The sequence below is a fragment of the Plasmodium coatneyi genome, chromosome 9 (genome assembly GCF_001680005.1).
Source record: "Plasmodium coatneyi strain Hackeri chromosome 9, complete sequence".
In the NCBI taxonomy this organism is placed as follows: Eukaryota; Apicomplexa; class Aconoidasida; order Haemosporida; family Plasmodiidae; genus Plasmodium; species Plasmodium coatneyi.
The window spans coordinates 2,120,689-2,135,022 of NC_033564.1; the positions used below are offsets into that span (position 1 = coordinate 2,120,689).

The window sequence follows — 14,334 nt, forward strand, 5'->3', positions numbered from 1 at the left end:
CCCAAATAACCAAAGCGTTAGCATGGAAGGGATTAATAGTGGCATTATATTTTAATCAGAAGTTTTGTTTTCTCTCTCTTTATAACTATCTCTATTTCAATTTCAATTTCAATTTTTTTCTTTTTTTTTTTTTTTTTTTTTTTTTTTTTAGCTTGCCAGCTAGCCATTTTGCCCATTTCGTGCACACGTTCGTCTGATTAACCTGTTCCCATAAACTGCGAAAAAAAAAAAAAAAAAAAAAAAATTGTGCTTCGAACAATTGAGAGGTTACCATTTTGTTCGTAAAAAATGCTGTTCCGTTATGTGGACAGGAATACTTATCTGGGGGGGGAAGGGCTTCCTCATTTTCTGTGTCCTGCAAAGTATGACGTTGTGGAATGTTGGACGTTTATGCCAATGTGTAAAATTGCACCTTTGATAAGAAAATTAAAACTTGAACTTATATGCGTGTCCATCTTTGGTGCGCACAAGTCGAGTGATCATTTTGTCGCGTGCGATGGGAAGCTTGTTTTTCTGTCCTTGCACTGAGCGTGTCGTCACCTCATGGTGTATTCTTTGAAAAAAAATGCACATGTCGCGGAGTAGAAATTTGCCTGAAAAAAAAAAAAAATAAAAATAAAAAATAAGTTAATCAAATGAACGGTTAAACTAACAACGATCTCCGATTTACTTGTTGTCTTATCCCAACTACAACGTGTTGGTCAATTTTTTACCAATCGTATGGAGATTTTCATTTTATTTATTTTTTTTCCTTTAGCCACACTCAGTGTAGCTAACACCCAGAATTGTTTTACACCTAAGGGGGCATCACCATTTAGTGGTACAATGTACACACACAAATGGGAGGAAAAAAAATAAAAAAAAAATGCCTCCTATATTTTTTGTTTCGTTTTGTCTAAAAGATTCACCTTGTTGATTTTTTATGTAGACCATTTTGTTTCAAATGAAGGGATGGAAGGTCCTCCTTTTTTGTCTTACAGTCTGGAGAGATAATTGTATTCGTTTAATTTTTTTTTTTTTTTTTTTTTTTTGTATTTTCGCCCAATTAGCGAGGATTCACTGGTGTTATTTCCTCCATTTTGTGTAATTTTTTTCATTTGTCCCTGGGCACAGCCCATTCCACGTTAAGGGGCTGCTCTAGGCCCTCCACTCAATGCCGCCATAAATTACGCAGCATAATTTTTTATCATTCACTTGTTAACAACGCAGTGTGCGTCATTTGTCCACTGGTGGAGCCAAAGCGAAGTAAAGCATAAAAACAAACTGCGCGTATCGAACGAATTGCTATAAATGCCAAAAGGAGTGTCACAACGGGAAGAACAAAACTACGCCAGACAAAATATGACACGAACGGGCAGGAGACCCTGTGGGGATTCCCCCCAGGAATGTCCCTTGTCATTGGGAAGATGTAAATCGAGCGAAGATAGCGTGTTAATCGACGAGGACAGACGTAGGGGAAGCGAGTCGAACGGGTCCAGCACCGAAGAAAGGTTGTTTACTCCAAATTATTACAGAGGAGGAAGTAAGAGAAATACGATCAACATAAGGATAAAAAAGAATGCAAACGGGAATTTACAACACTCTGGGGGAGGGAAAAAAAAAGAGGAACAGAAATCCTTCATCAAGTCGCTAATAGATAAGATAGAAGAAATGTACAAAAAAGGATCACACGGTGAGAAAGGGAATTCACATAAATTGCCATTTGAGTCCAGACCTGCCTTTCTTTTAAATGAATATATAAATGTAGAACCAACGAATAACGTGACGTATAGACGTAGGACACCACATAAGACTCTACGTCGAAGCGACTTCGTTGGAATAAATTTAAAGCCCTTTGTTAGATTTAAGAGTCATTCGAAGGGAGATGACGATCGTGCCAATCGGAGCGGTGATCCGAGGAAAAGGGCCATTATAAAAATTTCCAACCAAAGTCCTCACGAAATATTTAACCCCAGGTGCATCAATACGAATCGATGCTCGTCTGAGTACCCCAAAGCAGCAAATTTTTACTCCCTAAGGAATGATGTAATGGGGGGGAATTTCCCCTTCTGGGGGGGCCAGGGAGAGAAAAACAGAATAGGTACCTCGGTAGGCACGCACCATTGGGGAAAATTAACGGATAAAGAATGTAATTATCGCAATATGTATGACGCACCTTTCGTACACTTGAACCCAGTCCAAAGGTGTGCAACGTATAATCCATGGTGTGGGGGAAGCGCAGCGGGGAATGTGAACAAAGCGGGGGTTGCTTGTCACGTTAAGAAGAACCACCCACATAGACGCCTCGATAACAGTGCAGAAAAGAGAGAACACAGAATAAGAGTAAGAATAAACAGAAAGGGAGCAGGAAGAAAGAACGAAGGTGATGGTGACGGGGAAGATGGAGATAGTGAGGGAAGCAAAACTGAATCTGGCTCGATGATCAAACGTCCGCACCATGGAAGGAGCCCTCTAGCGAAGGATAATGATCACTTAGGGAAACATAACCCGAGAAATTTACAGGAAAAGGAGAGAGAGAAAAAATTCCTAGTTAACCTGTCTCTACCTTTGAAGAACCCTAGGGGGAACAATTGCACGGAAGGGAAAAGAACAACCAATTTGGGTGGCAACATCAACGGAGATGCTCCCTCCCACGTTTTATTCACTTCGAAAGGAAAAAGAGGAATGAACCTAAATGTGAAGAACAGATCGAATGAAAGAATTAGGCTTCGATATGCAGGTAAAGATGGAGAAGATAAGGAAAGCGCTAAAATGCGTTCCAATTCTACTTCTACATGTGACACCGCAAAGCATAATAAGCTCCTCTCCGGCACTTATTCATCATTTGGGGGGAGTCAACAGAGCTGCTGCAGGGAACCCACCAAATGCCATAGAAGCGGCTTAAACATACACTGTATGCATGGCAGCAACGATGGAAGCAACGATGGAAGCAAAGATAGAAGCAACAATGGAAGCAAAGATAGAAGCAACAATGGAAGCAACTCTTCGACGAACAAAACAAAGAAAGGGACAGAGATGCAGGTCCACCCAGAGGGGACGAAGCGGAGGAGTTCACACACATGGAGTAAAGCTCCAGAAGAGTATCACGACCAGTATGAAAGAAGACTTCACAACAGAGGGGATCACAAAACAATGGGGAAAAATTCATCTCAGCTTAGAGCACAGACGGAACAAAATAGATGCATAAGGGATGCCCGTGGGGTCAAGGGACAATATATCAGTTCCTATCTCCAATTGGAGGATAATAAAAAAGGGGAAAAAACTCTATCAACAGAGGGCTACGAATCGGGTGAATCAAAAAATGAACGCCATAAATACGAAGTGGATAAAAAAACGGACGCAGTGAAGAACGAAGGGAAGCTTCTCTTATTAGCGCAACATAATGAAAAGTTGATAAGCGATCGTGGAAAAGAGGCACCGCAGCAATACTGCAAAATGTTAACTTGGGGAACCTCAAATAATGGTGGCAACAGAAGCTACAAATCAGACCGTATTGCGCGGAAAAAGGGAGAAAAAAGTGCTAAAGGAAATGGAGAGAAATCCCTTACTTGCAGTAACTCCTTAGAAGGGCAACAGAAATATAAAAACTTGAGGACCATTACTATACCGTCAGACAGTGTAGACGGAACGAATGAGGAAAACCCAAGAGGAAGACAACCTATTAAGGGGGGTGGTGAAAAATCTACGGGGGAACACCGCATTGCAAGTTCCTTCAACATGTCAAACAGAATAGATACGCAAGACAATTCAATGGAAAAATACCAAATGGTGCAGTACTACAAATCGAGGGATAAAAAGGTATGTAGCGGTTCGTCCTGCATCTGCGAAGATAGTGCCCACAATGTTTGCTACAACAGGGTGGGAAAAAATAAAGGGAGTCACACAAATGCTAACCCATTTGGTCATATAAATGAAGTGTTAGAAATAAAAGACAAAGGGGGGAGGAGCAGAAGTGTTGCTACAGCGTTGTCAAATAGCCAGCGTAACAAAAAAAGGGAGGAATTTTTCCCTGATGAGGAAGGTAGAAGTTGCCCTTGGGGAAGTTCATCACGAAGGGGGGTACACACAACTGCTGTTCCACCGAAGGAAGTTGGGAGTAGCGATAGTGAAAGACATTATAAGAATGAGGAACGCCTATACTCGAAAGAAGAAAAAAAAAAATCGAATATGCATTCGAAGGGTAGTTCCCACTGCATAGAGGGAGAAGTAAATTACAACTCGGGGACGAATCAAAAACTTGACAGGTATAAATCACGCCGTGGGGACAACTCCAGTCGTCTCCACAATTTTGTGGAAGGTACAAAAAGTGAAGCTCGAGATTGTCCAGTTTGGGAACACAGCCAGGTGGATGACCCAGAAAAGTTCTTATGGCACCGTACAGAAAAGACATATGCCCCATCGGGTGAAGAAATTTCAGGCAGGAAAAATGAGGCGCACCAAGGTGTTGTGGGTCCGTTGGGGGAAGGCAGCATCCAAGTGAGGACAAGCAAAACAGGGAGTACTTCTGGTCCGCAAAAAATGGGAGGAAGGACAGATGATGGCATTTTAGCCAATCCTGATTTTGAAGACCATACAACAAATTACCGCACGAACAGCAAATTGCGTCACCGAAGTGACTTCCAGTCGACATCACATCGTAAGAAGGCTGGACGAAGGGACAAAACGGAGAAGCAACGGGAACACTATACAGAAGGCAACTCTCATTCGCATCACAGTTCTAAGGAGAATTTTGAAAATGTCCAACCATCGCAGTTGTCTTGCTCTAACAGCTTGCAAAGAAAAAGTAAAAAAATGAAGAGTGCTTTATCGGGTGACATTTTTGCACAGAAAAGGGTTTCCCATTCAAGGGAAAGAAGTAGTAGCTCGGGTGAAAGTCATGACAAGAAAGGGGCACACCATGGGGATGAAAGGTATGATAAAGGGAGAAGCAGCACCAAATGGGGAAAGGACTCCTCTTCCAATTTTTCCGATTATCATGCGATGAACAACATAGAAAGGGTTCTTTACAATTCGAGGGGGGCATCCAAGGAGGAAGAAAAGGTAGGCACTGAAGGTGGAACCATTGGTAGAAGAAGTCGTAGTATCGATCGTGGAAGCGTTGTGCATTACACACACGGAAGTCATCCCTATGGAGACACGAAAGAAATCGCAAAACGAAGCCTTCATCATGATAGTAACAATAATATGTCGTCTTGTAAAGGTGACGGTTCGCAAAAAAATGGAAAGCAGCATCTCCCCGTGGGCACTACCCCAAATAACTGCATCCACATGTCGCACCTAAGTAGAAGCCCCATGACATCAAAAAAGCCAACCGTGATAAATAGCGATGTGCATAGTGATAAGAGTGCTAGTACGCAGGGTGAACAGGTTAACGTTGAAAAGAGTTTCCACTACGGGGAAGATAGCCAATTATGTAGCGATAAGGATGAAGCAATAATTAGAAAAGTTAAATCGAAGGATGGAGAGAGTAACATTTATCAGATTCACGAATCGGTTTGTAGTGAGCGAAGGGGTGAAACGTCCAGCGAGCAAATGGTGGCTGGAAGGAGACTAAACAACGGAGGCACACACCAGAGTCGTCAGAACACCTTATCGAATGAGAAATATCGAACCCTGCAGAGGTCGCATAATTACCACGATGAAGATGAACACGAAAGAAGGTCAAACCGTAGAATGAGGAACTCGCTGAGGGAGGGATCAAAACATAGTGGGAACTGCTACTCGGAAGGGGCATCCGCAGATCAGTTAGCCATATTGGACAATTTAAATTATCGTCACGATGACGAATCGGACATGAACAGAAGTGATCATGGGGTAAACCTAGATGCAGCAAAATGTGGAAACAGCGAAAGGGGTAACTCCTACGTGAGGAGACACACAAAAGTGAGCACCTCTTCTGCGGGAAATATCTCCAATTGGGGAAACGTATTGAGAGAGAATTCTTCAATGGACAAAAATGGCTTCCCATATGGCTCCCACTTAATGCTGAAGGAAAGAAGTAGTGGAGATATTTTCAGAAAAGAAAATAGTAACTCGAATAATCAAAGCAGATTCACGCAAGGTACATGTGATTTCTCAAAAAATGAACACCATAGTAAGCATGAGCGTGATCAGCACATGAGCTTCATTTCGGATGCACAGAAGGAACCCGTAAGTATGGGTGATGAGGCAGGTAGAAGTATGTCTTTAGGTGGGGGAAGAGCTTCATCCAGAAGGGGCAAATGTGGCAAGAGTGAGAACAATTCAGGCCACTCGATCGATGAGCAGATAGACCAGCGAGGCGACAATCACTGGAGACGTGGAAGTAAACACACCCATTCGAACCGAAAGGGCGATTACGAGGAGGGGGAGGAAATAACCCCCCATAGTGGATCACCCAGAATGGAAGATAAAAAGAAGCACCATAATGGAGATGCTAATAAATATAAAGAAGGAAGAAAGCAGAAAGGAAGCCACATATCGGGTCGTTCTTATGGCCACTCCCAATGTTCCCAAAGAAGTGGCAGCATATCTGAGGGAAACATCACCAGCTGTTCAGGCAGTCATGCTATCTACGACAAGATTAACCCCTCGACAGTGTCCAGGTCGAATAGTTCCCTTCATCATGAGGAAAAAAAAAAAAGGGTTAAAAGTAGTGGTCCAAATTTAGGTGCTCATCATGGGGGGAATCGTCATTTGAGCAAAACATCCCGAGATTGGCACAGTGGCCATATCGCACAAGGGGACAAACACCGCAGCTACGATAGGGGCGCTTCTAAATGGGATGCTGAAAGATCATGGGTGGGGGAAAGGAATAGACACGATGAATATGTTCACGTGAGGGAAGACGGCATAAGCTCAGATCACAGAAGCGCACAACCTGCTGCTAATCAATTATGTGGAAAGGACTCAAAGCTAAAAAGCATCCCCTCCGTGCACAGCAATCAGGAGGGCACACGCGAAAGAAGACGTTCACATTGTAGTAGTGCATCGATCTGTATTAGCAACTGTAGAGAAGAAGAGGTTACCCTCCAACGACATCGCAGCAATTACGAGGGAACTAGTGAGATGGAAAGAAAACGAACTGTTCAGGAAAACAAAAATACTGTACGAAACAACTGGACAGGTAATGAAAGAATGAGCTGCTCTCGTGAGAAAGAAACCACTTCTTGCAATAGTGAAAAGGGAGAAATGAGGAATGGAGGCTTCCCCAGCAAAACGAATGAATACCAGCCAAACGTCAACATAGGAAAAGAAAACGACATGCCTTCTGCGCGAAGGGATATTCCAGTGATGAGTCGTACGATGGAACCCAAAACGGGAGAATATACGCAAGGATATGTAAATGAACAGATGGAAATGTCCAAACTAACCCCAATGATAACCCCAACCCAGTTCAACATTGTGGGAAGCGCAAATACTGTGGAGGGACCAATCCGTATGGAAAATCCCCACCCCATTTATCCTTCCAGAAATAATGGCCAGCAAATTATGATAAGCAAAACGGTTAGCGGAGTGGTGGGGCTGAAAAAGGCCAATGAGTACATGAAGAGCGAATTAAATTATTACCTATCTGGTGGTGGTAATTTTACCGAGGGGAGTCGTCATTCCTATGAGGAAGCAAATGGAAAAGTGGTAAACTCGTCTCAACCGTTGAGCGAAACAAATAGAGTTAAGAATGGAATAATCAGCGTAGATGTGGATTCCCCCAAATGTTGTAGCATCGGTGCAGTAGACGCTATCGACTCGACATTAGGGGGAGAATCGAACACAGGTAACCGTTTAGTAAATTACAAGGGGGGGGAGTTACGTGAAAGGAATAGAGGTCATATGAGCAATGTTAGCATCTTCAGGGGAGGTCAGGGTGGTACTGGTAGTTTAGGCCTTCCTAGTGAGAACACAAATGTGGATGCTACTAATGTCCAAGTAGGTAGTGCACCCCTTAACGACCCACCTGCGAATGGTGAAGAGGGAAATTTCTCCACGTTCAATGAAGACAAAGGCAGAAGCGCATTAGGTCAACAGAATGAAAAAATAAAATTTAACAATGGGATGTATTACTATGCCAATGTTGGTGCGAGTCAGGGTGTGCAGATTTTCAACCCGGGAGATACTTCCAATCTGAGGAATAATAACACTCTTTATGGACCCCCCAATAATGCCATCCCCATGAGCAAGCAATATTCCTACCTGTCTGACCCTACACATAGGCAATTCTTACCTCATCCTCCCAGTGTAACCCCAAACGGTAATAACTTCAACGGAATGCATTACGAAAATAAGGCGGTGAGTATGCCCAATTTAGGCAACATAAAATTTCAGGGCAATTTATTTAACGCTGGGATGGGAAACAAAATTGGTGACCCCGTTAATGTAACGAGAAGTGACATTCCCTCAGTTGTGCATGCTCAGACGGATCAGCTACCCCCTCAGCAGATCATTCACCCAAACTTTAGCAAAGCGTTGCAAATTCCCATTAACTATGCAAATATTTCAAATGGGTTAAACTACAATGCGACCAACGCACGGAGGAATGATCTGTTAATTAATAGCCGACCTTATGGTGGGAATATTTTCTACGACGTGAACGGTAAGGCGTACATAGTTGGCACAAACGGGGCGGCCCATACCAGCTCAGTGAAAACCCTCCGTAATTACGCCCTTCCTAGTTATCACCGTCCGATTGATAATGCAAATCAGAGCAATCTCAATAGGGACCAGCTCATCGGGCAAACCGGACATGCTAATTTGGTTACCCCTGTTGCCATGCATGGGGGGAGCGACATCGGTCTAAAGAAACCTTCCGTGGTGTTATCATAAGCAAGGTTATCATAACTATGTTGGATAGAAATTTGCAATTACCACCCGGAGAAACAGCAGAGCGGAAAAGTAACCACACATATACATGCTTAGAGATTAAATGGATCGTCACAACCGTGCGGTGCACTTCACTCCTTTGTTGGATGACCCGTTCGTCGCGCAGAAGCAGAACGAACTCATGTAACTATTTAAAGGAACATATCTGTGGAAGGCATCTTGGTACACTTTGTCGAATTTACTTCCTAATTTTGTTGGCCCACCAGTCGGGTTAATCCACCCTGGTGTGAAAAATTGTTCTTCATTTGGGGGGCCCAATTTACATTTCAGGGATACTGTGCCCGTTTTGTTGATTATATGCCCCCCTTTTTTTTTTGTGTGTATATTCTTTCCACCTTTGATAATTATTTCTCTTTGTTCTTATGTGGACCCCCACTGGCGCAAACCTTTTTTTTTACAGCGGCTGACGGTACACATGGTGTTGGCACCATTTGGTCATATCCACCTTTGTTACATTCATGTGGAAAAAAAAAATTTTTTTTTTTGTAATTAACAAATATGTTTGTGTGTTCCGCACATGGGGGAGCTACCGGTTAAATTAGTTTAACGACGAAAAAAAAGGAGGCGCTGTGCCAACAAGCAAAACGTGAACACAAACAGACACTGACACATATATGTGCTTATACGTGGCCATACTTATGGGCATCCGCCCCCCATAAAACAACAAACGGGGGGAACGACGTGGCCACCCTGAGGGGGACCGGTATTATCGTCATATCGGGAAGAAATCACTTTAGGCTCATTTCGGCACGGGGTTGAGCCACTGTCCACCTTGGCCATAGGCCGATGCAACGACCTGCGCTACCTTCCTCTGCTTGTGGTTCATGTAAACCATATACCATGCCTTGTACCCTAGGTAGAAAATGAGTCCCATGCCGAAGGGGTTGGCCCACCACCAGTATCTGTACTGGTACCTGTATTAAAGGGGGGAAGGGGTAGAAACATGTTACACTGCTAGGCATGAGCAAACACATGGGAGTGTCCCCCAAGCACATAATGCAACAAAGTCACATATGCAAATGCGTTGTAGGTGCATTTTGTTACGTTCGTTTTTCTTTTACAATCCATTTGATACTTACACTCTTGCGACTTGCGCTATTTGGTTATTCGTAAACTGGGCAGCTCCATTATACACATCTATGAGTTGCTTGTTCTTGTAGTTGATCCACATTTTCTTCCACGTTTTGGGGTTTATGCCCCTGCCCATCATGGCGATGTAGCCCTGGATGTGGAACCCCATTTTGTTGCTCGCCTCCGTTCTACTTCTTCTTTTTTTGCCGCTTCGTTAAGTGCGTTTCTGTGGATAAGCATACGACGAAGGGGTGGCGTTGCTAGAGATACCCCTTAAAAATGTACACTCATGTAGAGGTGTATATTTACACGTATGCCACTTGTGGTAGGGTATCATCCGCTGATTGTTCTTTGCGTAAGCTGGGTGATCAATTTGGGCGATAAATCCTTCCCCGCGTTTTCGCTGTGGGGTACACGCTTACGTAAAATACATTTGCCTTATGGCATGCGTGGTTTTTAAAAAAAATAAAATGTGATGAAATGAAATGTGAAGTTCGGCTTTTGCTGGTGACGCAAAATTGCGCAAAGTGCTGTGATGTACACCCTCCTGCGGGTAGATATGAAATTTTTTTTTTTTTTTTTTTTTTATGCAACACCTCACATGGCATATAAGGAGGCATGCCACTGCATTCATTTTCTGCTTGCCCTTTATTTGGCAGTAAATATATTATATCTGTGAGGACGGCGAGAGGATGTAAAATATAACAATTCCGCCAAAACAGGAGTGGTGCTTTTTCTTCCAATGGGCACCCTTTTTAAAGCCTTTTTCCGTTAGGATACTATTCTCGGGTTATCATTTTTTTAAGAGGAACACATACACAGTTTATCACCCTGGCACATGTTATCTCTTTGCCAATATGGTGAACTGCATTTTTTTTTTTTTTATATAAAAGTGGAGTTACAGTTAATGTATTTTTTTTACAAATTTAAGTGGATCTGAGGATACGAATGCGGTTCCCCTCTTCGGTTAAAAAATGATGCTTCTACAGATTAGGGGCGTGGAGCTGCGAATAGGCGTCCCAGCTCGAACCGCCCCATACGTAGGATGCACATTGGTGAGCAGCGTGAACGTCGCGACTTTGCGCAGGGGCGTGCTTCGACAGAGTTCGGCGGGCCAAGGAATGACGGAAAAAACGAAAGAACAAAAAAAAAACAAAAGAACGAAAAAATCATGTCAAGCGGGCTAAAGGAGGAATGGACAAATGACAAAAATGTTCCGGCGAGAACGCTTTTGCGCCACAACGACGGAGCGGCGCGTGGAGGTCACTCCGGCAGTTGCTCCTGCGTGCGTGTGATGGCCTCCTTCCAGAGAGTAGTGTAATTTATGTTCCGCTGAAGACAGTGGAGCTGCAATTTCAGCTGAGCCTTTTTTACAACAAATTCGGACCGCGATTGTATGTTGGCAGACTTGTTGTACTGGTAGCATAGCACGCCAAGTCCAACAACCCACGTGGCGATCGCTTCTTCATCGTTGGAGAAAAAATCATACGTCCTTTCTCGGGTGCGCAATGTGAAGCACTTACAGGGGTGTATTCCGTGTGCGTTATTGTAAAATTCGCTTGGTTTTATTTTTTTTTTCTCGAGTTTCTTTTTGTTGTGCTTTTCGATTAGCCAGTAGACGGGCGTGCTGTTCAGTCCGTAGTCTATGGAGGTCACGTCCTGCGGGGTGAACGGTGTGCAAAATGTGCAAGGTGTACAAGGTGAATAATTAACGGAGGAAACAACAGCGCAGCTGACGGTGTAGCAAACTGGGTAATAAACTGCTTCACCATCGATGTGCATTCGCTACACCACCACGTAACCAACCTGGATGTCGATGAGCTTCCTCCTCTTGAAGCCCGCCTTCCCCTTAACGTCCCTGGTCCAGGTGATAAAGCGGCCGTCCATAATTTTCACGAAAACGGGTACCGGTTTGTGCGTGAAGGAGTGATATTTGCACTTGTGAAGCAACATCCCGGCGTTCATTTTTTTGAGCTCTTTAATTATTGGTTTATCGTTTAATCTTCCTTGTGCAGTAGAAAAGAGTAGCGCTTTTTTCTTCAAATTATTTCTTTGCAAAAGGACGGACATGAGTTTATTTTTCAACTCCCCGATGTATTTATTGGCAACTTCCACATTGTTAATATTCGTTTCGTACATTTTCAAAATTTGGTCATCGAAAATTATTTCCATTTTTTCTTTCTGTTCAGTGTATTCCTTTTCTCTTTGCTTGAAGGAACCCACAAGGGAGTTCACCAAATTGACGTCTAGCAAACCAATGACATCGTCACATAGGTTGTCATTGTCTGCTAACTTCTCCTGAATAGAGGAAGAGTTTTCCTTAAAAAAATCAGCATAATTTAAAATATTTTCCTCATTGGATTTGAAAATTTCCAGCAGTTTGTTAATTATGTCTAGCAAATTTTCTATCTTGGGAATGAAAAAATTGGTGGTGGTATCTCCACTTTTGCTCATAGTTTTGTACTTATGTTTTATGTTCTCATTTTCCTCCTGCAAAATTTTGTTTTGGTTCTGCGATTCCTCTAACTGGGTGCTCATCTCGTTTAGTTTGCACGTTAAGTCGGCATTTTCCGAGTTGGCTTTTTCGAGGGCATTTTTCAAATTCACACATTCTTCCTTTTTTTTATTTAACACAACTTCTTTATCTTCTATATCTTTTATGTACTCATAAATTTGTCCCTGTATTTCTTCATTTTTTTTTTTTAAAAGATTCATTTCTTGTGTTAATTTTAAGCTCTCTTCACTTTTTATTTGCATAATTGCACAGAGGTTTTCAATTTTCGTCTGTTTTTCACGATAGGCATCTACATAGGAAATTCGGTGCTCATCCAGCTCCTGATACATATTAAAAAGTTTGTTATATTTGGACTCCAAGTTTTTTATAATTAATTCGTAATGCTGAATAGTTAGGTTATCCCTTTCTTGTGCGTCCATCAGGGTGTAGGTATTATCATGTAGGTCCTTAATTTTGTCATTTAGTAACTCCTTCTTGTGTTCCAAAATGTGCACCTTTTCCTCTAACAGGGTGGATAGCTTATTACATTTCTTATATTTCAGTTTGGCCCCATTTGGTTTTCCACCGCTGGGTATGGGTATGTCTTCATTACTATTAGATTGTAGCGTCGTGGAGGAGAAATTGTCCCTCGCGTGAATTGGGGATGCACCTGGCAAGAAGGTCTGCACGCTTTCGTTGGATGATTTGCAATGCGAAGGGTTTCTCGAATGGCTGCCTCTGTTATGGTTTGCATCGTAACCGGCGTGGTTCTTTTCAAACTGCACGCCAGACAGAAAATTAGCACCTAGCTTATGATCACTTGAATTTAAAAAATAGTTGGGGCTGCTTCTTACTTCTTTTGTTTTCACCTTCCTCGTTAATTTTATTCTCCTCTTCTGGTTAGCAGTGTTCATATTCGGAAAGGTGTTATCACCATGGGGGTTCCCTCCGCCCTTTTTATTTTGCACCTCATTGGGGACAGCTACTCCTGAGTTTTTTCCTTCTTCTCTCATTGGAATTTTAAAAAAATTTTCCTCAGTATATACAGTGGGTGAGAAATTATCGTATTCATAACTTACCCTTTTGCTAATTTTATTGTGGGACGACTTTGGTCCAATGGAACCTTCCGAACTGTCGTCACTGATTGGTTCCTCAAATTTGTTGCTTTGATGTTTATCCCCACGGTGATTCTTGTTTGCGTACTTTGGTCCATCTGAGTATTCCTCATCTTGGCTTTCTCGTCCATAACTTGATCCGCTTCCATATGTGTCTATTCTGCTTTTCTTGTTGTTATTCTTTCCCAAGTTGGACAGCATATTTTTACGTCCCTCCCTTAGTGGGTGTTCCTCTCCCAACATGCTGTCCCTCACCAGTGCGTTGAAGTTGCTCACGTTATCTGTACTTCCCCTTAGGGTTATTTTGTCTTTGTTCGCTCGCTGATTTGCACTCACGCTGTGGTAGTCATCATCACGATAGGATACGTTACCCTTACCGACAGTTGTGCCATTTTCGTCATCATCAGCCTCCTGTGAGGACGCACCATCCAGGAAATTATCCAATTCTTTACCTGCATTGGCGCTCCACCTAGCTTTCTTCATTTCCCCCTTACGAACCTGGGCATCGGAACCCCCCACCTCCAGCGAGTCATCACTTGAGTACTTCCTTTCCTCATCCAACTTCTCAGAATTTAAAAAAGACGAGTTATTATTCTTTAACTTCTGGGACCACTGAATTAATTTCTCCCTTTCCTCCTTCAGCTTCAGCAGGGGGTCTACCTGCTCTTTCGATTTCTTCGATGGCACGCTCATCCTACTTTCTTCTTCAGCAAAATAAAGGGCTTATCTAATTGGAACTACTGAGCGTGTGTGTGGGGGGGTCCTCTATTACGCAGCGTTGTAACAATGTGGGGGAAA

The 14,334-nt window shown here is 42.9% G+C and overlaps 3 protein-coding genes across 3 annotated transcripts; 1 reads left to right on the plus strand and 2 right to left on the minus strand.

Moving 5' to 3' along the window:
- Positions 1-1,290: 1,290 nt before the first annotated feature.
- Positions 1,291-8,799, plus strand: PCOAH_00027460 (Uncharacterized protein; the record flags this gene model as incomplete). The annotated part of the gene is made up of 1 exon (XM_020059551.1): positions 1,291-8,799. The coding sequence occupies one exon, from the start codon at positions 1,291-1,293 to the stop codon at positions 8,797-8,799; it is 7,509 nt and encodes a 2,502-aa protein (XP_019914931.1).
- A 796-nt stretch (positions 8,800-9,595) lies between these two features.
- On the minus strand, positions 9,596-10,096 carry PCOAH_00027470 (Uncharacterized protein; the record flags this gene model as incomplete). The annotated part of the gene is made up of 2 exons (XM_020059552.1): positions 9,596-9,770; positions 9,936-10,096. The coding sequence occupies 2 exons, from the start codon at positions 10,094-10,096 to the stop codon at positions 9,596-9,598; spliced, it is 336 nt and encodes a 111-aa protein (XP_019914796.1).
- Positions 10,097-11,190: 1,094 nt separating this feature from the next.
- On the minus strand, positions 11,191-14,229 carry PCOAH_00027480 (Uncharacterized protein; the record flags this gene model as incomplete). The annotated part of the gene is made up of 2 exons (XM_020059553.1): positions 11,191-11,586; positions 11,734-14,229. The coding sequence occupies 2 exons, from the start codon at positions 14,227-14,229 to the stop codon at positions 11,191-11,193; spliced, it is 2,892 nt and encodes a 963-aa protein (XP_019914941.1).
- Positions 14,230-14,334: the final 105 nt, after the last annotated feature.